The following is a 22,690-nucleotide window of genomic DNA, read 5'->3' as shown; positions in this document are numbered from 1 at the left end:
AGGACCTTATGACCACACTGATGCTCCTCTGCCGTCCATCGAGACTCTCAGACTCCTTATGGACACAATGTGGTGTAGGCTGTCTGGGCATTAAGGATAGGGTCACTGCTTCCCCCAGCCTCTTCCTGCAGCATCCTGGCCAGGGACCAGTGGACTGTTCCTGCTACTAACTCCAGGTCCTCACCTGCCACTGGAGAGGACAGGAGAGCTGCCCATCATGGTCATCCCTGGTGAGCATTAATGTAGGGAGTGCATTACCCTGGCCAGTACTAGCAGAAGTTAACAAACAGTGACTCTGTGCCTCATGGCCCAAAGTGAAACAGTGTGCTTTTAACAGAGTGGACATTCAGGGTGGGGACAGTGGGCACTGGGCATGGGGATGGCTGTGAACTGCTTCTTCCTTTCAAGTTTATCAAGGGCTCAGCTCTGCAAACCACATCCAGCTCTGCAAACCACAGTAACAAAAGTCACCGGTCCAGTAGCTAGTTTCCAGCAAGTCGCTGAACCTGCAAACTGATCAGCACAACATAAAGATTTTCTGTGCGCAACGTTTTCAGGTTTTAGAATCATTTTTTTTAAATCAGGAAATAGGGTGTCTATAGCTTTGATGCACACTTTATCATTTCTCCATCTCTAGATTTGATTATTTCCAGTCAATGTGTAGACAAGGCTCACTCCAGCGTTCACGGCAGCGGGTGCTCTGGAATAAGACTGACTGCTCAGTAGGGTATTTTGAAGCTGGCTTTGATGCCTTTGCTCTGTGAACTGCTTACTTAGAACATATGACTTGTCTCTTGGTGTCTCAGTTTTACATCCTTTAGTATAAGATACTTGATTTTACCAGGTGACATGCAAGACAGTAGCTTCAGGACTATATATTCACTGGTAAGCTTCCTTTGAAGCATCCTCTCATCAGCTGCATCTCACCACATCTACTTCAGTCCCATTTGGAAGAGATGACGCTGCGTGACTCTGTGGGCTGGGTGCACAGTGCTTCTGCTCACAGCTCGGGAAGCAAACCCACTGCACTCGCCCTCTGTTGTGCAGAACCTGGTGGGGAAGACCCTCCCAGAAGGTGAAAGAACAAAGGGAAAAAGCCCTAAACTCCTGAAAATTCTGAAGTAAAAATATTTTAAAAATGTTCTACTTTCCCAAGAAATGCATACATGACCACTGCAGATCTGAGAAAAAGTCGACCTGGTCCCTTCTCGAAAACCTGAAGGAATGTGCATCACAGAGGTCCTGTGTTCCTGGATGGATAGTTTCTGATATTTGTGCAAGATCCAGATGCACAGGGCCTTGTCTTTACGTCAGTGTCCCAGCATTTCACAGATGTTGAAAGACGTAAGTGGCAAGTGAGCCTGGGTGCAGAGACATGGCTGAAGATGGGAAGCCTGGGAAGTCTGCAGGGGGATTGCTGAAAGAGGAGAGTTGGCAAACTCCACTCCAGCTCCCAGGATTTCAGCAAACAGAGGTCATTAAAATCAGGACCAAACAGAGTTAGTGAAGGGTGAGCCTCAGGGGCTGTGACGGTTAGAGTCTGGGAGAAGGAAGATTTGGGCTCTTCTTTGTCTTTTTTTTGCTTGGTTTTAGTGAACACTTGTGGAGCTAGCAACTTCTTTTTGTCCTGAAATACAATACTTTCTAGTGCAGCGGCTTCCTGAATTCCAATACTCCCATGTGAGGGGAACATGCACAGGGGAACTTGGGGGTCACTTGCATAGTGACTGGAGCAGAGGTGACCTTCAGCTGGTGCTCACACTGACAGCCCGAGATGGGACAGAGTTTCCTGATCAAGGAACTGAGTTGGGAAACTCAGAGGAATTTCATAATCAGTTCTGAGAAGCACACTCCTCTGTCGACGGTCTTCGGGTTCCATACCTCTGCAAAGAAAACACTGAATGGAGAGCGATGTGCAACTGTGAAGGGCATGGCAGGGTCAGATGGAGGCCCAGCTCACCCAGCAGGCACAGGGATGACCTTGAGCTGAGGCACTGACAGGAATGACCTTGAGCTGAGGTGCTCAGAAGAAGCATGTTCCGGAAACGCTCTCTGCTGCTGCCTTGCCTGAAAGGAGGACACAGATTTGCACAGGTGCCCTCTCCCCTCCTGACTGAGGATAGAGGCGGATGTCAGAGACCAGGGGCTGGCCAGCCAGGCCTGGACACCCAACCTGCCTCTGGATGTGTCCATGTCCAGCCCCCCGGAATTGTGGGGCTGAGTGGGAGGAATCCCAGACTCCAGCAGCTTCCTCAGTCCTGGCATTTCTTCTGGCATTGAAGCTATTAGATAAATACCAGGACAGAGGCAATCAGGTGATAATCCTGCTAGGCCCACTCAGTTCACTTTTCTGGAGTATGCTGTGCTGCTTTGGTCCCAAACCATTGAAATTTACCTTTTCAAATGTAGTTTTATTTCCATATAGCCGTGTCATGCTCAAAAGCATTCTGATATTCCACTTACTTCTAGGAATAAGTGAATTTCCTCTACAAGGTGCTGGTTATGGAAAAGCTCTCCTGGTGGCAGGAGTGGCTGTGCCACCATCATCCACAACACAGGGACCTCATACTTCTACCAGAGAAGGAACACTGACCTACCCAACGTTCCCAGCAGGAAAGGGAGAAAAACACAAGAGAGGGATTTCACAGGAAACTGGAATATTTAAATAACTTATCTTTTGTTAAATGCACAAATTAACAGGAAACTATCATGAACTAAAATATTCAGAAAGAAAGCTACTCCGAGCCATAGGGTGTTCCAGCACCTGGGAAAGGGGTTCAGCTGAGTCCACCCTGCCTGATGGCTATGTGGGGGAGCTAGCTCCAATCCTGGTGGATGCTGGCCCATGCGGAGTCAGTAACCCACTGGCATCTGAGATGCCTGCCCACATGGCTATCTCCACAGCAGCTGGACTGGGCACCAGATCTGAACTGACAGCAAGGCCTATGGCTGGGTTTTGAATGTAGCCATTTATTCCCTAGGGAAGACTGGGATGTCCCTCATTCTCCCTGTATTGGAGGCCAGCCAGCGCTTGGTGGACGATGCTGTCTACGACACCATGAAGAGGTAAGGTGGGGCATTGGCTGTCTCGGGGGCAGGTCCCCTGCCACTTCTTCACCAGTTCACATTCACTTCCAAGACCAGCTGCAGCCCATTTTAAGATCAGGACTTGGAGCTCCTGTAAGCCTGGTCAGTTTCCCAGTGTCCCTGAGAGCCCTAGCCGTCTGTATTGAATCTCAAGCCCCTTCCTGGCAAAGCAAGAGCAAAAGCACCGTGATTCAACTGTAGTTACAAATATTCTGGGAAGAGATGATAGAGAACGGGGTTGTGTGTGCACACATGTGCATGTATGCAAGGGTTTTTTTGTGTATGTTCTGTGTGCATGTACATGCACGTGGTGTGTGTGTATATTGTGTGTGTCATGAATGCGATTGTGTTTCTCACATGTCAAGTGTGAGCATAGTGGGGGATGCTGCGTGTGTGTGTGCTGTGTGCATGTTGGGCCTGGATGGTGTGGTGTATGTAACGTGCGTGTGGAGTAGGAGTGTGCTTGTGTGGGTGTGGGTGTGGGTGTGAGCTCCTGGAGCAAGTGGGCTCTGTGGCCAGAGGTCATGGTTCCAATGTTTCTGAAGCAAATAGCCAACCTCACGAGGTCGTGTGACTTGGCCCTTGGTCCTACCATGGGCTCAGAGGGATGGGGCCTTGTGGTGCCTCGGAGGGACCAGTGCCTGTCCTTCCCTGGCAGTGCTGAAGCAGCAGCTCCCCAAGAGTGTGGGTCTGCAGGTCAGGCCCTGGGCATGGCTGCACGACACTGGGGAGAGGTGAAATCCCCAGCGGGCACAGGCTTCATGACTCTTCACAGGGTTGGCCGATAGGCAGGCCAGGGGCAGATCCTGGGACTCAGGTCCACTGGGTCAGCCGGAACAAGAGCAGTGTCCAGGGGCCTTCTCAGGATTCTCAGGCTGGTTTTTATGCCCAAGTGTCTCTCTAGTTAGCGAATTCCCTGCTCAGAATCTCCCACAGCCGTCCCCAGGAAAGAAGTGGGCCTGGGGACCACAGCGTGACTCCAAGAGGCAGCAGCTCTGCCGTTGCAGAGAGGGACGGCGCGCCTGGTCCCTGACCCAGATCTCCTCTTTGGCCAGCAGGCCTGACACTTTCAGGTTGTTCAGCTCACAAGTCAGGGAATCTGTCTCCCCAGAGCTCATTGCCACCAGTAGCTTTTACAAATGTGTTGGCAGATCTAAAAACAAGTGTTTCATACTTTAAGACGCATGGCACATACACCTGCTGTGCTGGCTCATTTCTAGTGTATCTTGTGTGTGATTTCTGGGTCTCAATACTGTGCCATCACTCACTGCAGTCCAGCTGCCACAAGCCACTTAACTTCCACGGGGCTGAGTTCATCATTTGTAAAGTGAGCACAATCATAGTATTTATAAGGTTTTTAAATAGTATTTGTATCCTAGATTTTCAGATGTGCAATGTGATGCTTTGATATGGACGTGCAAAGGGAACTCATCTAACAGTCAAGTTAATACTTTCACTCCCATCCACATTATATCATTTTTAGTTTATTTATTTTTTTTGATGAGAGCACTTGGTCTCCCTTAGCAAGTTTTCAGTGTAAAATGCAATACTGTAGCTATAGCACAGCACAGGAGGACAGGGCTGGCCTCTGGGGAGGTGGACCTGCAGGGGAGCCTGGCCTCGTGGGTCTTGCTTTCTGTCAGGGTGGGTGATACTGTGGTGAGCCGGGCCTCTGCATCTCGCCCCAGACACCTGCAGCTAAGACACCTGTGGCCCCAAGGCCTGGACAAAAATGCACATGCCCATTTCCCCTTTCATTGGGTAGGTGTGAATAAATGAGCTGAGTTTTGATAAGAACCAAATAATTGGAATGAGAATCAAACAATTGATATGAAAGTTTTATAAAAAGCAAATCTTGGTCATTTTTGTCACCATTCAATACTGATGTACTAGTCATCTTTATATCCTGCTAATTTTTTTTATAGTATCAGCTCCATTTTTGTACCCTGCACTGTGCCCAGAGTTTTGTCTGGTACGTGTAGTTGCTCAATAGATGCTTCATTTGTCGGTAATTAAGTATCAAAGCAACCATAAAACACATACTTTGTTTTTATCTCCTTCTTGTGCCATAGGAACCTCAACAAGAGAGAAGTTGCCACCCCAGCTGAGCTTCTGTCTTTTTCTAAGCTCACTGAGCCAAGCAGCAGAGCTATTTCACGAGCAGCAGAGATAATGGAGACTTCCCTGCAAGCCTTGAGGCTGGAGCAGTCACAGCATCCCATGGGTAAGCGCCTCAGGCCCCACGGGCCCTCCTGGGAGGCGCCTGGGCTTCACTGGGGGTCGCTTGTGTAGGGTGTTTCTTAGCTAAGAGAAACAGGGTCTCACAAGGCCAAGCAACACCTCCCTAGGATGCCTAAAAGGTCCGTCTCTTATTTTCGGTAGTAGTCTAGGAAATGCTGTTTCTGTTTCCCACATCCAGGCTGGAGGACCAGCCAAACACCCTTGTGGTGGTGTGCAGAAGCCGGGACTTCTCAACAGCTCCCCCACCTGTGGTGTTTGGGTGCTCATGGGCTTAGTGAGCCCGATTCCCTCAGAGGGCACAACAGCTCGGGCAGCAGCGGGGCCAGGCACTCAGCTCCGGAGGCTTCCAGAGCTTAGGCAGAGAGCGCCTCTCCTGGAAGAGGCCCAGGGCTGGCTTCTCAGGCAGAGGCTGCAGGGGAACAAGTTTGTGGGCACAAGTACTGAAACTGCTGAGAAGATGGGGAAGCACCAGTGTCCTGGCCCTGCGGCAGGAACCGGGACACCAGGGTCCTTTAAACTCTGAGCAGGGATTTTCAGGGCAGGCCTGAGGTGCTTGGCCTCGGAGCTCCCTGATTGCTGTCATAGGTCATCTAGTGCTGTTCACCCAGCCTTTAGAATGCCATGAACTCAGTGGACAGATGAGCTAGAATTCTCAGGTCCCGAACTTAACAGTTAACACTCTTGATTTTATTGCAACCAAAAATTCATTCAAAATGGCTTTGTTTTGGGAACCATGTGGTTAAAAGTGTTTCTAAGGATGTTGGTCCCCTGTCCTATCATGAATCAGTCAGGGTGGCAATAGGCATGACATGAAAATGCCATATTCTGGTGTCGGAGACGTGGGTCTTCTGGCTCACAGGGTGGCACCCCCAGGCCCACTGCCCAGGCAGGAAGCAGGCGCTCAGGAAGTGGGCCGTGGGGTTTGGTCCAGGTCATTCAAGAACTGCACTCCACAGGAAGTTTTAGAGTATTCCACCATTGGTACAGCCAGCTGGAGCATTTAGAAGGCAAGAGGAGTCGAGGGTCCAGGGAGACCCTGCCAGGCCCTTCAGGCCAAGCCATGGCCGCATGGTGTGTGCACTCCGTCCAGGCTGTCTCACCCTCTGCTGTTAACATGGCTGTGCCCACACGGTTCACGGTAAGGGCACTGCTGTGCTCTAAAGTAAAAGATATGCCCATCACTTACAAGCTGAAGCAAGGGTGAGGCTTCACCGTCCCCACAGAGAGTGCTGGTGGCCATTCTCCTTGAGGCTGCTCCTTCTCTCTTGGAGAGGAAATGCCTTGCTCCCTGTTTTTTCCAGTAAATATCTCAATGTTACTGGTGCCTGATCAAACAGTTTTATGGCATTGTCTTCATGACATGAACCATCTTGAAGAGGTAGCTGATGGCCGCTTCCACTAATGGACAGCAAGTAGCCCTTTGATTTGTTAAATAACATAAATAGTGACAGAATTGGGAAAAAAAATAAAATAAAACAGACTGCTTTCTGGGACCCAGTCTAGAGGGATTCACAAGAAGGGAACCAAGAGCCAGTAGAAAGGAAAACAGAGGGCTTTATGGATGGACGGGTGACTCTGTCCACATGACCACGGCGGGCTTCATGGGGATGAGTGCTCCCTGCTCAGTCCTCGGCAGACCCAGCCACTTTGGGAGCAGCTCCTGTCCTGGTGTGATGGCTTAGCCCTGCAGCTGTGCCATGAGCCTGGTAGACTCTGAGAAGGGGACCCTGGCTTCCTCTCAGGAGCTCAGTGCCCTCAGGTTGCTTTTCTGAAACACCACAAAGCAAAACCCCACTTTCCTAGCAATAAGGAAGCCGAAAGGATTCCAGCTCCGGTGGGGGAGCCATCAGCTGAAGGGGGAGGCAGACTCTCACGAGAAGGTCAGCTTGCTCAGGACGGGGCCCCAGCACCGACACTTGGCAGGCCTACTTTGCTAGCTGGATTGGGTATGACAAGCAGAGAGTCAGGGTCTGCCGCTTGTCTCTCAGATGCCGTCCCAGAAGACCTGCTGAGCGTGGTGGCAAACCTGTCCGGATGCCTGCCTCACATGCTGCCACCAAAATGTCCCGACTCTTGCCTGGCAAACAAGTACAGACTCATCACGGGAGCTTGCAACAACAGGTAACTGAGGGCTCCAGGCTGCTCCGGGAGCCAGGTTGGAACACGAGGAGAGCCATCTTGGAGGAGACAGGGACCCTGTGAATCTCCTCACTCCCCACGGCCCCATTCCCTGTCTGCCCGGAAGGCTTCACAAGCAGCCCACAGAGGAGAGAGGCCTCTCCTCCCCTATCGCCTGTCCCTGCCTGACCCTCAGAAGGGCCCAAGCCATCCTTGGTTCCTCCGAGGCCCCTCCCTCCTGCCTCCAGCGCATCAGCAGGACCATTACTTCAACCTGCAGAAGGAGCCCACTCCCTGCCACTGACCTTGACTGAGGCCCAGCCTCCACTCAGCCTCAGCCCACCTGCTTCTCCACACACCTGGTTCTCCACACACCTGGTTCTCCACACACCTGTTCTGCACACACCTGGTTCTCCACACACCTGTTCTGCACACACCTGGTTCTCCACACACCTGTTCTGCACACACCTGGTTCTCCACACNCCACACACCTGTTCTCCACACACCTGGTTCTGCACACACCTGGTTCTCCACACACCCTTGCTCCCTGGTGGCTGTGCAAACCCCCCACCTTGCCCTCTCACTCAGCGGCCCCCTCGGCCTCAGCTCCAAGACCTCCTGGGCACCCACTCTCCCCTGGTCAGTTTCTTAGGGCACCTTCTTCATGTCTTGCTTAGCTCTCCCCTCTCCTCTCCCCATCCTTCAGGTCTAGAAGGTGCTATGCCTGACGCCATCTTGGTTCTGCACACTGCCCTGTCACAGGGCCAGGCAGAGCCAGCCCAGGATGAGTTCCAAGGGACATGTGCAGAGAGCATGTGTGAGCAAAGTCTGGGAAGAGAGCCCCTGGGGTGCAGACAGGCTCAGAGGCTTCACAGAGCGAGAACAGTCAGGTGGCCGGCAGAGGCTGTGACTCACTGGCCAGGAGCCTATGGATGGACAGACCTCTACAAGGCATCAGCAGTCTTCTGCTGAACCCATAGGCTTTGGCTTGGGAGGTGTGTCCATACCAGCTCCTGTCCAATCCACAATAACAACAAGTTTGCATGATGGTATCGCAGCAGCCAGACCCAAGGTACCTGCACCCAAGAGGTTTCCATGCACCCTGCTCAGATTACCACGAGGTGTCCCTGAGCACAGGGGCCTCTGCATCTCAGACCCTGGGCGTTTCATTTCTTCACTGCAGTCTGAAGCCCATTGGCTCAATATCCCCCTGGGTGGTGGACCTCAACTTGGCCTCTGGGCCTCTGGGCAGTGGAGCTGTGACAGCAGGTTCCCTGTCCAGCTGAGGTATGCCCCGTGCCTGTCCTGGCCATAGCCTGGCCTTGACCAGCCCGGAGGCCCTACACACAGTGGGTTCACCTTCTCTGCAGCCTGACCTCCCTACTCTCCACCACTCTTTATTCCATTTTCCTTAAATGGGGCCTCCAGGCACACCTTCCTTCCTGGTGCATTCTTTTTTAACTTTGAAAATGCTTTTTGCATTCCTCAGGTTACTGAGGTTTGGCTGCACATCATGCTGGGCTGGATTCTGTGTTTATGTGTTTATGCTGGCATTCTGCAGAAAGCTTAGATTTTTTGTTCGAAACACATGACCAAGATTCTTTGAAGGGTTTTGGAAAGAATCAGATCCTGGATTGGTGACCATTGCTACTATTAATACGTTTTCCAGTGTTTCCTGGAATTTCACCAGTGTTTCCTTCTTTTCCATTTGGATCTGCTTCACTGTGATGGCCTTTCTGCTAGGCTCTTGCTCAGATGCACAGTGGCTCTTTCTGCTCTCCTCTTCGCTCTAACAGTCGATGCGCTCACTTGTCTTCTGCTGGCAACAACTGTGTGATCCTAAGTAACACTGGGTGTCAACTGCATCTTCAAGCCAAATGCTAGTTGAGTCAACTTCTGATATTCTGCCTTTCTTTGGGCGTCTTTTAAACCTATTCCCTTGTCTGTTGCACTGTGGTGTGGGTCACATGCCATCTGAGTGGGTTCTGTGCCTGTCTCCCTTTGCTGGGATCCCCAGCCGCCCAGGGCCCAGCATGGGAGCCACTCAATGCAGAGAGGGAGATGACTTGCCGTGTCCCCCCACCCCACCCAGGTCTTCTTGCTCCCACTGCACCATTCTGAAGCTGCTCCTTAGCTGGACACAAAGTTCACAACAGCAGAAGTGCTGGTTGCAGACATGATCTGGGGACATGGCAGCAGTACCACTCCAAGCATTCCCAGCTTCTTTCCTTCTCAAACCAACATGTGCAGACCCTTGGGGTCCTGGCCTCAGCTCAGAGCTCCAGCCCCCCGAGTCCCAGTCACCCCTGCTCCCTTGGAGTGTTTGCACAGAACTTCAGGGAATGGAGGTTGTGGAGAGCAGGGGAGTCATGGGGGCTGTTCCTGTGAGAACAGGATCCCACAGCCCGAGAACCTCCGCCTGAAACTTAGGCTTCAGGGTGGGCCTTGGGCACCTACTGGCAGGATGTGAGGGGAGAGGCTGCTTAGGAACCTCAGCTTGGTGGCCAGGAAAGTGACCTGTCCTGTGTTCAAACAGCACATCTGCAAGACAGCAGGGGATGCAGGAAAGAGAGGAACCTGGAGCCATGGTTTGCTCTGCAGTCTATTCAGTGGAGCAAATTACGCTGTTCAGTGCTGGTGGTGCTTTACCCACCATCACAGCCAAGTGTGCATCTTGAATTAATATCCAGTGCAAGACACACTATGGACGGTCCTAACCATATGATGAACTTGTTTTTCCAGATACTTTACATAGAATTCAGTCAATATGTGATAAGAATTCGTGTGTGTTTTCTTTAGAAGGCTTTCTACATTTCTGTGCACTGGGTAATGAAAAACCCTAATGTCTTCAAATAGAAAACACGATTTTAGTCCCAACTCCACCAATTGTGAGATGTCTGGACTTTCTTTGTCTGATTCCATGTCACCTGAGAAGTGCCAGGACACTAATGTCTATCTGTAGGGTCATTCTTGGGGCTCTGTGAGGGTCAAGTGAGGAAATGAAGCAGGGATTTTGAGAGCAGTGTCCTGCAAAGTTTAGCCCTCACTGCCTGTGCATGACCACCTCTCTTAAGATCTTTGTTGAAAGATTCTGTGGTTCCCAATTTTTTTATTGGTTCTTCTCACTTATGCCTAACATGAGGATTCATCCTGACACCATTACAAAAGCATGGACTATAATTTGCTCTAATCTAGTCCCCTGTACTTCCATTCCCCTCCCCTCCTCCGTCTCCATCCCCTTCTGAGCACTCTGCTGATCTTTCTGCTGTTGACTTACAACTTTTTAAACAGTTGCATTTTATCTCTTAAGTAGTTTCATTGTTCCTTGAATTACTGTGTCTCAAGAGTAACATGGTGGTCAGCCTGTGCCATGGCTCTGAGAATCTCTCCCACCGGCTGATTCCCATCCTTAGATGAGATATACCTTGCCTGGGATTTGTGTGGCCAGTCCCCAGGCACAGGTGGGCCAGCTTGCAGGGGCTTTTACCCTTCCATGAACTCACAAAGAGGCCTGAGGATTTCCTCTGCACCCAGGGGCTACCCTTGTCCCTCCAGCCCTTGGAGCTCCCCCCAAAGTGGCCACTATGTTGACCTTGTCTCTGCGGTAGTTGCCTGACTTTGTGAGGAAAGCCAGATGCACCTGCCCAGGTGGCTCCTCTGCCTCTGCTCCCTGCTTTCGGTCTTCCCTCCTGTTGGTCTTGGGAGCCAGACGTGGCCTGTGATCAGTGTGGGCTGATCAGGGCTGTGATTTCCTTGTGGCTCCATGGACATTGCTGTGGCCTCCTTGTAAGGAGCCCTTCAGAAGGGAAGGCCTGGTAACTAAGCTTCGAGGGTAGCGCAGAAAGGCCCTTATGAAAACAAACGTGCCCAGGGCTGGGAAGTGGGAACCAAAACTGGGTCCAGAGCTCAGCCTCCATGTCCAGATGAGGAAACTTGGAAGGACCCAGTTCTGCATCTCCACGTCCACCAGTCATGCTGCCGGATGCCAGCCCCAGCAGAACACCGGCAGGAGATACTGAGTTGCCCTTCGTCACAGGGGTGAGGAGGTGACCACAGCACCCTGCACATGCCTGCCAGAGGTGCACAAGCCTGCGATTCTGTCCCCGAGGACTGATGCATGGTGAGGAGGGGAAACAGACAATACTGTGTGGCCCATGCAGAGAGGAAGAGGAGCTTGCTTCCAGACTCGCAGAGGAGGAGAGGCCCGTGCAGGGTGGGGGATGCAGGTGTGCTCCGCAGGGTACGGGTGGATGAGGTGAGGCGGACTCTGCAGACGGAGGCTCACAGAGACTTCCCAGTGCTTGGCACGGAGGAGGCTGCCAGCCGCCCTCCTCGGGAAGCAGGGGCTAAAGTGCGGATGCTGTTCCATGGCCTTCTGTCTGTTTGGGGGGCAGGAGCTAGATACGATGAATACATCCCGAGAACCTCTCGAATGCTGGTTCCTTCCAGTTACGCATAACACTGGGGTTCGTCTTGACACAATTACAAAAGCGTGGACTGTTATTTGCTCTAATCCACTCCCCAGTACTTCCCTTATACTAAACCAGGAGAGCCAGGTGCCCTGGAGAGTCTTACCCCTGCCATCCTGAGGACCTGGGTCGGCCGTGTCCTGGGGCGCCTGAGGACCCTTCTTGCACATTGCCCAGGTCCCACCTCCTTTCTCTCTTTCCTTCCTCACTTCCCCTTCACACTGGTCAGGTCACCTTTCAACCATGTTTTAATTTCACAAACTTTCATTCTAAATACCAAGCACAAGAAAATCGGGTTTTTAAGCTGATTCTTAATTCCCCACATGAGAGTCCTGGTGGGACATGACTTGCTGGGACTGCAGCTCAGTGAGGCACATGCAGCCCCCAGGGGTGCGCGTGCTAGAGCGTGGTCCTCACTGGGAGGTGGAGGGACCTCTGTGAGTGGTGCCCAGGGGAGGGGACGAGGTCACTGGGGGCATGGCCCACGAGAACCACCAAGAGTCCCCCCGGGACGCGGCTAGTTCCCACAAGAACAGCTGTGGTGAGAGGAGCAGGCCGGCCTGGATCTCCCTCGCTTCCCAGCCAGCCTCCATCCCGTCTAGCACACTGCAGCACAGCCAAGAGGCCTTGTCAGAGGTGGGGCCACTGTGCTGCCTGGTCCTCAGCCTCCAGAACTGGGCACCATCTAAGGCCCTTTCCTTTATAAAGTACCCAGCCTTGGGTATTTTGTTGTAGTAACAGAACATGGGCTACTAAGACCTGGGTTCTCCCCGGAATCCCTCCCATATCGACCTGGCTTCCAGACACCCCCATGGTGACAAGAACTGCTGGGACAATGGCACCTGGAGGGAGCTGGTAGGAGGGTGGCATCACCAGTGATGGAGCTCTGGGACGCTCAGGGTGTCCTGCTGGGTGCCGTGGCAGGCGAGGGGAGGTGGCTCTGTCTGTGGTGCAGCTCTGCCACAGTCTGATCCGGGCTGTTCCTCATCCTCTTGATACTGCATGGGTTGTCCTGGAGGGCCAAGGTTTGACCAAGAGGCCCCTGGAGTGTGAAAAGCTTTCCAAGGCTGGGTCAGGGCAACCTGGCCAGGGTTCCAAGCTGAGTCAGCCACTTGTTATCAGGACAGGCCCCTCCCCAGGTCCCCAGCTGCAGCGTGGATGTGGCACTTCCTGCCTTCCAGGGTGGCCACCTGTGGGGATGGAGGAAAGGGAAGCTGCTCACAGCCGGAAGGCCGTCCCTTCCACCCTCTCCAACTCAGTGGTGCTGAAGACCCAGCGTCACGGGGGACCTGCTGCTCACGCGCCTCTGCATCCAGGTTGAGGGGACAAGAGGTCCTGTCCATGGCAGCGTTGCAGATACCACATGACAGGCACAACTGGGGTGCTCCTTGGGGGCCCTTCCCCTCCTGAGGGAACTGAACTCTGACTAACACGTGGAGTCCCACGAGGAGGTGGACCCTCCAGGCCAGAGAGCTACCCGACTGGACCCGAGTCAGGCAATGCTCAGGAATGGGATCTGCATCACAAGAAGGTGCCAGGATTGGGCTGCCAGATGCTTCTTCTAGCTTCTCCTCATGAGGAGGGGTCAAGGCCTTGTGGGTGTGCTGGCGTCTCAGCACCCTGCCAGGCAGGGCTCTGCGGGGTGGCGTGTGCTGCTCACTGCTGTCCTCTGCAGCAGGGCGGCTGTGGAGGCAGGACGAGGACTCTGGACAGACAGCTCCAGTCAAGGGGCAGAGTGCAGCCGATGCCTCTGTAAGGCTGCCCTTGGTCCAGCCTGAGGAAGGAGAGCGCCCTGCGGTACATTGGCTCCACCCAGCGCACAGATTCTTCCTCAGTAGCTGGGCGGGCTTATCAGAGTATCCTCCACAGCCTGCAGGGGGGCGGGCAACCAGGGCGCTCCACCCGGGGTCCTGCAGTCTGCTGTGTGGGTGCAGAGCCAGGGACGCCGGCTGGGTGTTCACACAGGTGTCGGTGTCTGGGCTCTCACACCTCCCTGGTGAACTGCTGCAACATAAGGGCCAATCAGCCAAACTCACCACTGGGGCAGATTCACATCCTACTGTCTTAAGGGAAGTGACCCCTCCCTGCAAGCCCGACTTGATGGAATTCGTCAATTTGATGGAGGTCGTCAACATATCAATGATGGAATTGTTCTGCACTGACTGTCCCCATGGACACACAAAAATCTCTACAGCTCCCTGGAGCGCCCCTGCCAGCCAGGTAACCTGTATTGATGAACAGATGAAGCCACAGCCATAGGAACAAGAAAGACCCTCTTCTTCACTGTGAGGACCCTTGCAGCTCCATCAGGAGATCTGCAATAAGGGGGAAGCTCTGCCTGCTGGGTCCAGGGCCAAGGCCAGACAGACCCTGTCTTGACCTCAAGGACCCTGGGTTGCCACTTCACCAGCCATCCCTAGCCGTGGGTTGCTCCTCTCCCTCCCAGACAGGCATCCACATCAGCCAGGTCAGAATGCATAAGTTGTTATGTCCATAATGAAATGATGATTTAGTGATAGAGCAACCACTTTGAGTATATTTCAAAAATTTAAGATTTTTAACAAGATAAACAGTTACTTTGCTATGATCATTGTAATACTGAGTTCCCAGATGTATGAACTCTAGATCCCAGGCTTTTCCAGCATGAATTCTTCTGTCCCATGATCGAGACCTCCCAGGCTCTACAACAAGCACTTACCAGGCCCTCAGACTCAGCAGCCTGGCTTGCAATCTGTAGTTGGGAACAGAAGTTCATTGGAAATGAATCCTGGTCCTAAAATTCCTTCTGTGATATGTAGGAAAATCAACATAAAATTAACTATCATTAAACCATTCTATTGCTCTGTCAGAAAACAACTCCATCAACTGGCTATTCAGTTAAAAAAAATTGAAAAGCCCCTAATTTTCAGGATTATTGGTAACCAATAATCAATAATTAATATTTAAATTTCTCAACTTCCAGAAAGTGCTCCAAGATGTGTCAAGTGGCTTTTAATTTTACCCACGCCTCTTCTCCTTAGAGGTGTTTACCTAACACAACACACTCAGAAGTGTCGGTAAAATAAAACCATCATTGAGCACTATTTGCCAGAGCATGCTTTTTAAGTGCTGTCTTTCTGGTGGAGGAGAACCGCAGACACTCGGTGGCAGGGCTGGTGTTGGTACCAGATCTGCATGGTCCCTCAGGAAAGGCCTGTTTTCAGTTAAAGTGAAGGTGCTAACACATGTTCCCTGACAACCACCTCACCTCTGAACTTGGACTATGATGCTAAGTTTCTACAGAAACTATGCTTTTGACAAACTAAGACAGGAGAGGCCCCAAGGCCCTGGGAGGTGCATGGAGTGTGACCTTTCAAACCACCTGTTTGGAGCAGCTTAGGTATCTACCCTCCAGGGAAGCACCGCGATGCCCTCTAAGGGTGAGAAGCCCACCTTTGAATAGGAAGAAGGTCCCTGCAAGCTGCAGTGGCAAGGCCCACAGGGAGGCTGGGCTCAGGGGGGTTCTGGCTGAGGGGAAGCAGGTGTGGACCCAGGTGCTGGTCCCCGAGGCCCACAGACCAGGCCACACCACAGCCCCAGGAGCACCGGCCCTGTGTGCCCTGCTTGGAGACTTCCCTGAGCCAGGGTCCAGGGAACGCCCCTGCTCACTGAGCACAGAATGTTGTATTGGGGACAATGCTTTTTTCTTTCTTCCCCCATCTCAAACACATCCTCACGCTCATTTCCACAGGGACCATCCCAGATGGGGGGCCGCCAACACAGCCCTGGCAAGATGGCTCCCTCCAGTCTATGAAGATGGCTTCAGTCAGCCCCGAGGCTGGAACCCTGGCTTCTTACACCATGGGTTTCCACTGCCCCCGGTTAGTACTTGAAGTGCTGCTTCATCGGTTGGGAGTCGGTTTCCCACAATGCTAACCCGCCCACTAGAAACCTGGGCCTGTGTGCAGCAGCCTGGTACCACACCCGTCCTTCTGGTCCTCCAAGCCCTGGGAGGTTGGGCCACGTCTCCAGGGAAAAGCTTAGGAGCACTGGTCAGCTAGCAAGTGGACAAGGTAGATGTAGCTGAGCTTCATCCGACTCCAGCACTTGCCGTCTCAGCAGCACGGAGTGTTTTCAAGTGAAGTCCTCTGTCCCTCAGGTGGAAGACACCTGCTCAAAAGCTAACCTACTCTATAGGTGAGGAGGATGGCCTCCACCTCACTCCCAGAGGTATGTTTACTTGTGAAGCACACTCATACCCAATCTAAGATGCATTTGTTCAGATGCGGGTCGCTGTGCCCCATTTGCTGCTCCAGCCGCTGGGCAACCCAGCCTGTCACTCTTGTGCACGCTCCATGCTGGTGCCCTTCAGGCTCCCGGCAGGGGTGCTGTGCTCAGCACAGAGAGCACTCTCCAGGAGCCAGGGCCCACCAGCTCGGGGGCCCACCATATGGAGCTCTCCCACGGAGACAGACTACTTGACCTGGATGTTTTCCAGCTGGCTGTTTAGTAAGAGGACAGAGTGTTCCCTAAAGCGGGGGAGGGCAGTGGGAGATGTGCAGGGACTCACTGAGGAAGGGCCTTACTGGGCAGTAGGCCCAGGAATGGGCTCTGCTCCACCCTCAACTGCCTGCCAGGCACTTGCCCCTCAGCCTCATGCAGACTCTCCATGAAGTGGGGTAAGGCTTTACCTATCTGGGCACTGGACCAGTTCAAATCCTAGGGTCCTGGAGCTGTAATGTACTATGATATTCTCATTCTACGAACCTATAGTTGCTCAGATACACAATCATCTAGAAGAATCAGAGCTCAAGTATGTTCAAATGTGCAACATGTTAATTTACTACTCCTATTCTAACAGATTATTCTATCAAAAATGACTTAGAAAATACAAACTGATTATCCTCCAGTTCTGTAGGTCAAAGGTCTCTGGTGGGCCTCTGTGGGCTGAAGCCAAAGTCACTACAGGCCAGTGTCCTCTGAGAGACTCTGCTTTTTGCCCCAGCTTCCAAGGCCAGAGTCCTTCTAGATGCCTGGGGGAGCTCTCCTCCTTGGCCCCAACTTCCAAGTCCACACAAAATCAGTGGCTCTCACCGCCCACCTCAAAGCCTGAACTGTGTGTCTCTCTGCATCCTCTGTTCAAAGCCACATCTCCGACCATTCAGAAAGGCACTTGGGGTTTAAGCACCCATGTTATCAGACTGCAATCACCTGGAAATCCAAAATAATGCCTTCATCTTAGGTCCTTGATGTAGTCACATCTGCAGGTTTTAGAATTCAGGAATAGACATCTTGGGGGGATGTTATTTTGCCCACCAGAGTCCACCCTCCCACTCTGAGTGTCCATATGTATTTCACATGCAAAACACATTTGCGTCCCCACAGCATCAACTCAAGTGCAAAGTCCAATCCAAGTCCCTCCATCTAAATCCTCTAAATCAGGGACAGGGAGGCTCTGGGTGGGTTCCACCTGGGGACAAAAATTCCTCTGCATCTGGATCTGTGAAAAACAATTGTCTGCCTCCAAAATACACTGGCTGGGCAGGTACAAGACAGCAGTTGCAGACATCACAGTTCAGAATGGAAGAAATGGGAAAAATCAGGAGTCACTGACCCTAAGCAAGGACAAAAACCACCTAGTGTGGCTGCACTTGGAATGAGACTCAGCCACTCAAGGACCAGTGTCCTGCACTACATCATGCTAATAGCTAGATGTCCTGCAAGTGTCATTCACATGATTTCCACAGCATCCCAAAAGCTCCTCCTGTTAGGTCCACTTAGAGATGAGGAAACTAAACATGCAGGCATGTGCCTACAGTCACCACCAGGGGTGGCGGGTGCCAAAGTCCAGCTGTGCCTGTCTTCCAGCTCAGCTCTTCCCACCTGCCCACAGGGAGCAGGTTCCCACAGCACACACAGCCCATCATGGAATGTGGGTCCCAGACCTCATCTGTAGGCTGCTGCCTCACGACAAACCACTCTCGTCTCACCCAGGTTCGGGAGGTGACAAGGCAAGTTATCCAAGTTTCAAATGAGGCAGTGACAGAAGATGACCAGTATTCTGATTTCCTGACTGTGTGGGGACAATACATCGATCACGACATTGCACTCACACCTCAGAGCACCAGCTCCACTGCCTCCTGGGGAGGAGCTAATTGCCAGCTGACCTGCGAGAGCCGAGGCCCCTGCTTCCCCATACAGGTAATTTCCCAAAGTTTTAATTTCCATTATGAAACTAACATGTGCATTCAAAACTTAAACAGAAAAGTATGCGGTGGAATGCAGTTGTGTGGTGTGTGTGGGGTGGGGGGCAGCTGCTGTGAATTTCCTGCACCCTCAGGCATTGCTGGTGCCCGTAGGCCGCACCCCCTGCTTGTGTGTGCGGGCTTCCACTTGCACTGTGCCTGCGGGGTGTGTACCTGGGAGTCCCTCAGCAGTAATTCCCACTCATCGCTCCATAACTGATTAGACAAAAAGCTTCCATGGTGAGCCGTACGACAGCGCACCTGAACACTGAGCATCCTAAGGGAAGGAGAAGTTCCAATTCCAAGACAGACAATAAACCAGCGGCCAGGACAGGTGTGAGCGTGAGGGCTGGGTCCAAGCAAAGGGTCTGAGGGACCAGGACACGCTTGCCTGGGGTGGGTTCCGCATCCGACAGGCTCTGCCTCTCCCTGCTAAGAGGGTAAACGCCCAGGCCACAGCAGGAAGAGGTTTGGTTGAGTACCAAGATGACCGGCCTGGTGGGCTTGCCTTGCTTGAGCCTACAAATGTACTCAAAAGGGGTCCAGGGCCCGAGGTGACCCGCGTCTCCCCTCTGGCACAGCTTTCTTTTAATACTTCGCTGGCCGCTGGCACCGCATGCTTACCCTTCTACCGCTCGTCCGCTGCCTGTGGCACCGGGGAACAGGGTGCTCTCTTCAGCAACCTGTCCATGGCCAACCCGCGGCAGCAGATGAATGCCTTGACGTCCTTCCTTGATGCGTCTACCGTGTATGGCAGCTCCCCAAGCGCAGAGAAGCAGCTGCGCAATTGGACCAGCGCCATGGGGCTTCTCCGGGTCAACACGCGCCACCAGGACGCAGGCCGCGCCTACCTGCCCTTCGTGCCGCAGCGTGCACCCGCCGCCTGCGCGCCCGCACCTGGTGCCTCCGGAGCTGCCCGCGCCCCCTGCTTCCTGGCAGGCGATGGCCGTGCCAGCGAGGTCCCTGCCCTGGCGGCCCTGCACACGCTGTGGCTGCGGGAGCACAACCGCCTGGCCGTGGAGCTCAAGGCCCTGAACGCGCACTGGAGCGCAGATACTGTCTACCAGGAGGCGCGCAAGGTGGTGGGCGCTCTACACCAGGTGCGAACATTGTCAGCGTGGGCTTCGAACCCGGGTGGGCAATCTGGGCGTCCCAAATATAAGTTGCAAGGTCATGGTGGGCGCCCAATCTGGGGCGGGCGAGGTCGTGGGGGGGTCAGGGGAGGGCTTCACAAGATGTGTCCACAAAGTCATCGTGGACGCCCAGAACGGGTGTAGGTGAGGGCCCTGTGAGCACCCTTACGGGCAAGGTCACAGTGGGCATCTCCAGTAGGTACCCCAGTGGGCTCAGGCAAGGTCACTGTGGGTACCCCTATTCCTGTGCCCCACGCATCTGGGCGGGGTTCACTCAGGATATGGAGGACCCCTCTGGGCTCCTCTGTCCCAGCTGTGTGCACACACCCACCCCACCCCACAGGAGGTGGCTGTCCTGGTGCCTGCAGCCCGAGGATGCATGCTGGTCTTCCTCCCCCCAAATCTTCTCAACCACCTGGGGGCCCTAAGTCTGATTTTTTTTTTTTTTTGTATTTTGAAAACAACAGAGACCTTAGTCATTTTTGTGTGTGAAAATTCTCAATTAGCAAATTAAACCAAAAGTCCATTTTGATTCTCTTCATTTTATGGTTTAATACAGAATCAGAGGGTCTTGAAAGGAGATTTCAGTAGGCCAGGTACTAGTTGTGATGTTTAGGAAGGTCAACTATGAAATGCGGTCACTGGCTTTGGGGTCTCACTGGCTTCTCAGGAGGACTGCAGGCACGGCTTTCCACCAGCAGTCGCTCTCTGGAGTGTCCTCTGAGCCAGGCCCTGTGGTAGACACCTGGTGTTGCCCTTTATCCTCAGAGATCCTCTGAGGAAGGTGAACCTTGTCCAGGAGCACACAGCTGCACAGGTGGCACCACAGGACACTTGATGAACTGTGGGTTCAGGCACCAATGGCAATCCCAGGGTCCTAGAATCCCCAAGCCGGGCATTAGCCCTTGAGTTTCTGGGAGGAAGAGGGACATGAGCATCCAGAAGATAGGCAGGGCAACAGGAGGGACTCACATACCTTGACCGACCTGCACAAAGGTATCCAGATACTTAACACCTATGTGCAGAGATGCTGTCGGCACAGACATGCCTTCCTGAAGCGGGGACAGCTCTCCTGTATGTCCAGGCCCCCAGCCTCGGCAAGGACCACCAGGAGCAGGAGTTTGGGTGGGAGCGGCAACACAGGGAGCAGCTCTGGGAGGTGGACCCTAGCAGAGCACCTGCCAGAGAGGAAGGAGAGACCCCCCGCCATGTCATTTCTGGGGTTCCTGCCCAAAGCACTAAGGATGTTGCTGGGGGTAGTTCAGAAGGTCTCACGGGTATCCTGGTTCCTACCTGAGTTCTAACTGAGGACAGGTGTCCAGGGCACACACAGTCCCGGGCTTGCCTGCCATTTCCTTTCTGCCCAGAGGGCTTTGCTAGCACACACTGACCCACTGTCCGGATCCACTGTGTATCATATCTATAGGGGCTGCCAGGTAACACGCCGAGTGTACATAAAGCCGTGGACACAAGTTCATGTTCCCACAAAAACCTTCTGAAGGTGGGTGTCCAGTGAGAATGAAAGGCTCCTCAGAGCCACACAGCCCAGGACCAGGCCTGTTGAGACTCAGGGCCACCAGCGTTCAGAGCCTCCAGGGCCAAGGTCCCGGAGAGGGATTGGGCTTCTGATTACGGGTCAGGTCTAGGGTGGAGAGGTTGCTCTTGGGCTCAGGGAGGTCCAGGGAGAAAGCCGTGTCCCAAGCAACATTTCTGTGATTCTGCAGGCAGTGGCAGTGCCCTCTTCCAGCCACATCATCAGGGCCAAGTTCTGCCAGGCTCGCCCTGCTGGAGGCCTGCTCGGTTCAGGGACGGCTCTGGTGTGTGGAGGGGCTGCCCTAGGGAGGTGGTATTTCCACTCTGTACCTATGTCTGGCAGAGTGCTGCAGGCCCTGTCTGCTGTCCCAGCTGTCGCCGTGACCTTGGGCTCTGGGATGTTCCGGAAGCTGTTCTTCCTGGTGGCTGGCTCTGACCCTCATTTGACCAGGGGCAATCCTGGGCTCACTACAACCCCTGTCAGAAACTCACCTGCTGTCTTTCTGCACAGATCATCACCTTGCGGGATTACGTCCCCAGGATTCTGGGTCCTGAGGCCTTCAGGCAGTACGTAGGCCCCTATGAAGGCTATGACCCCACCATGAACCCCACTGTGTCCAACATCTTCTCCACGGCTGCCTTTCGCTTCGGCCACGCTGCAGTTCACCCGCTGGTGAGGCGGCTGGATGCAGGCTTCCAGGAGCAGGCCAGCCTGCCCAGGCTGCCTCTTCGGGATGCCTTCTTCAGCCCCTGGAGGCTCATCCAGGAAGGTGCGTCCTCCTCCTGCCCAGGGACACTGCTCTGCCCCGAGCTGTCAGAGACCACATGGCCCCCGCAGAGCCTTGATCTCCTGGTGGTGTGCAGGAAGAGAAGTTGGTCAGAGCCTTTTCAGAGTGGACTGTTGCTCAAATCCTTTTCTGTCATTTCTAAAGTTCCTGGGCACTTGGCATAAGTTATTCTAGGGCTCTGCACCGTGGCTACAGACACCGAAGTAGAAACCCCCTTTGCCTCGCGACAGCACCTCTGACTCCCCACTGCTAGGCTTTGCACGGTTCCCTGGTTAAGGTCAGGGCAGTGAGCTCAGGGTGCTGACAGCCAGGTAGCTGAGCAATGAGTCATTTAGAGCATCAGTTTAACTCCCTGGTTGGGCTTGGAAGGGCTATTTGCAATTTCTCTTCATCTCTTCTCTCTCTTTTCCCTATGTTCTTCTGTCTGTCTGGAAGGTTCTGAACTGTTGATTCTAAACTCACAAGTTGGTGACTCCAAGTGGGTGCTGGGTGTAGTGGTGACTAGGTGACAGTGGCTGGCAGGTGACAGTAGGCTCCTTGTACCCTGTTTAAACAAAATGCTGTTGAGCAGAGCTTGTAGAGTGAGGCCAAGGGTGTCTCCAGCTCACTCCACACAGGCAGAGGCACATCATGAATGCTGCTTAGTGTTTGGGGGGGGGAAGCATGAGACCTCCTGGCCCTTAGCAGACTATCACATGTCACTGGATTCACATGACATGGGGTGGGTGGGACCTCAGAGGCTCCAGTCTGTCTCCACCATCACCTGCTGTGAGGAGACCCCAGGCCTGGGGTGACAGGATGGGGCCCTGAGTACCCTGCAGCTCCTGGGGCTAAGCAATGTCCTCTTCTTACTGTTCCAGACAGCGGAGTCTGGCAAATGCTTCTTTTGGTGGCGAAGCTTCTGCTACGATGAGCAGAAGGAAAAGCTTCAGTAGCAAGGGCCCATTGCCAGGGTCCCTGGGGTTCTGAAGGTCCATCCTCGACCCTGGTATGGTCAGTGCCAGGTCTGTAGCTACCCGCCACCAAGGGCCCCACTGACTCTCAGAAGGAGATTCATCAGCTGACACAAACACATTTGTTGCAAAGGTACTCGATGA

General features: G+C 53.3%; 1 protein-coding gene across 1 annotated transcript in view; it reads left to right on the top strand.

The window, feature by feature from the left end:
• Window positions 1–217: 217 nt before the first annotated feature.
• The window catches only part of Tpo (thyroid peroxidase), a 42,473-nt gene continuing 20,000 nt past the window's right edge, over window positions 218–22,690 (top strand). Inside the window, exons 1-8 of the mRNA XM_015479447.2 lie at window positions 218–230; window positions 2,982–3,066; window positions 5,160–5,311; window positions 7,317–7,449; window positions 15,646–15,775; window positions 17,889–18,095; window positions 18,721–19,239; window positions 21,317–21,575. Of these exons, the coding sequence (XP_015334933.1) occupies window positions 218–230; window positions 2,982–3,066; window positions 5,160–5,311; window positions 7,317–7,449; window positions 15,646–15,775; window positions 17,889–18,095; window positions 18,721–19,239; window positions 21,317–21,575 (1,498 nt within the window). The remainder of the gene's footprint in view (window positions 231–2,981; window positions 3,067–5,159; window positions 5,312–7,316; window positions 7,450–15,645; window positions 15,776–17,888; window positions 18,096–18,720; window positions 19,240–21,316; window positions 21,576–22,690) is intronic.

Source organism: Marmota marmota, unplaced genomic scaffold (genome assembly GCF_001458135.2).
Source record: "Marmota marmota marmota unplaced genomic scaffold, marMar, whole genome shotgun sequence".
Taxonomy (NCBI): domain Eukaryota; kingdom Metazoa; phylum Chordata; class Mammalia; order Rodentia; family Sciuridae; genus Marmota; species Marmota marmota.
Note: the sequence above shows the minus strand (reverse complement) of the source record. Positions and strands in the feature narration are given on the sequence as shown.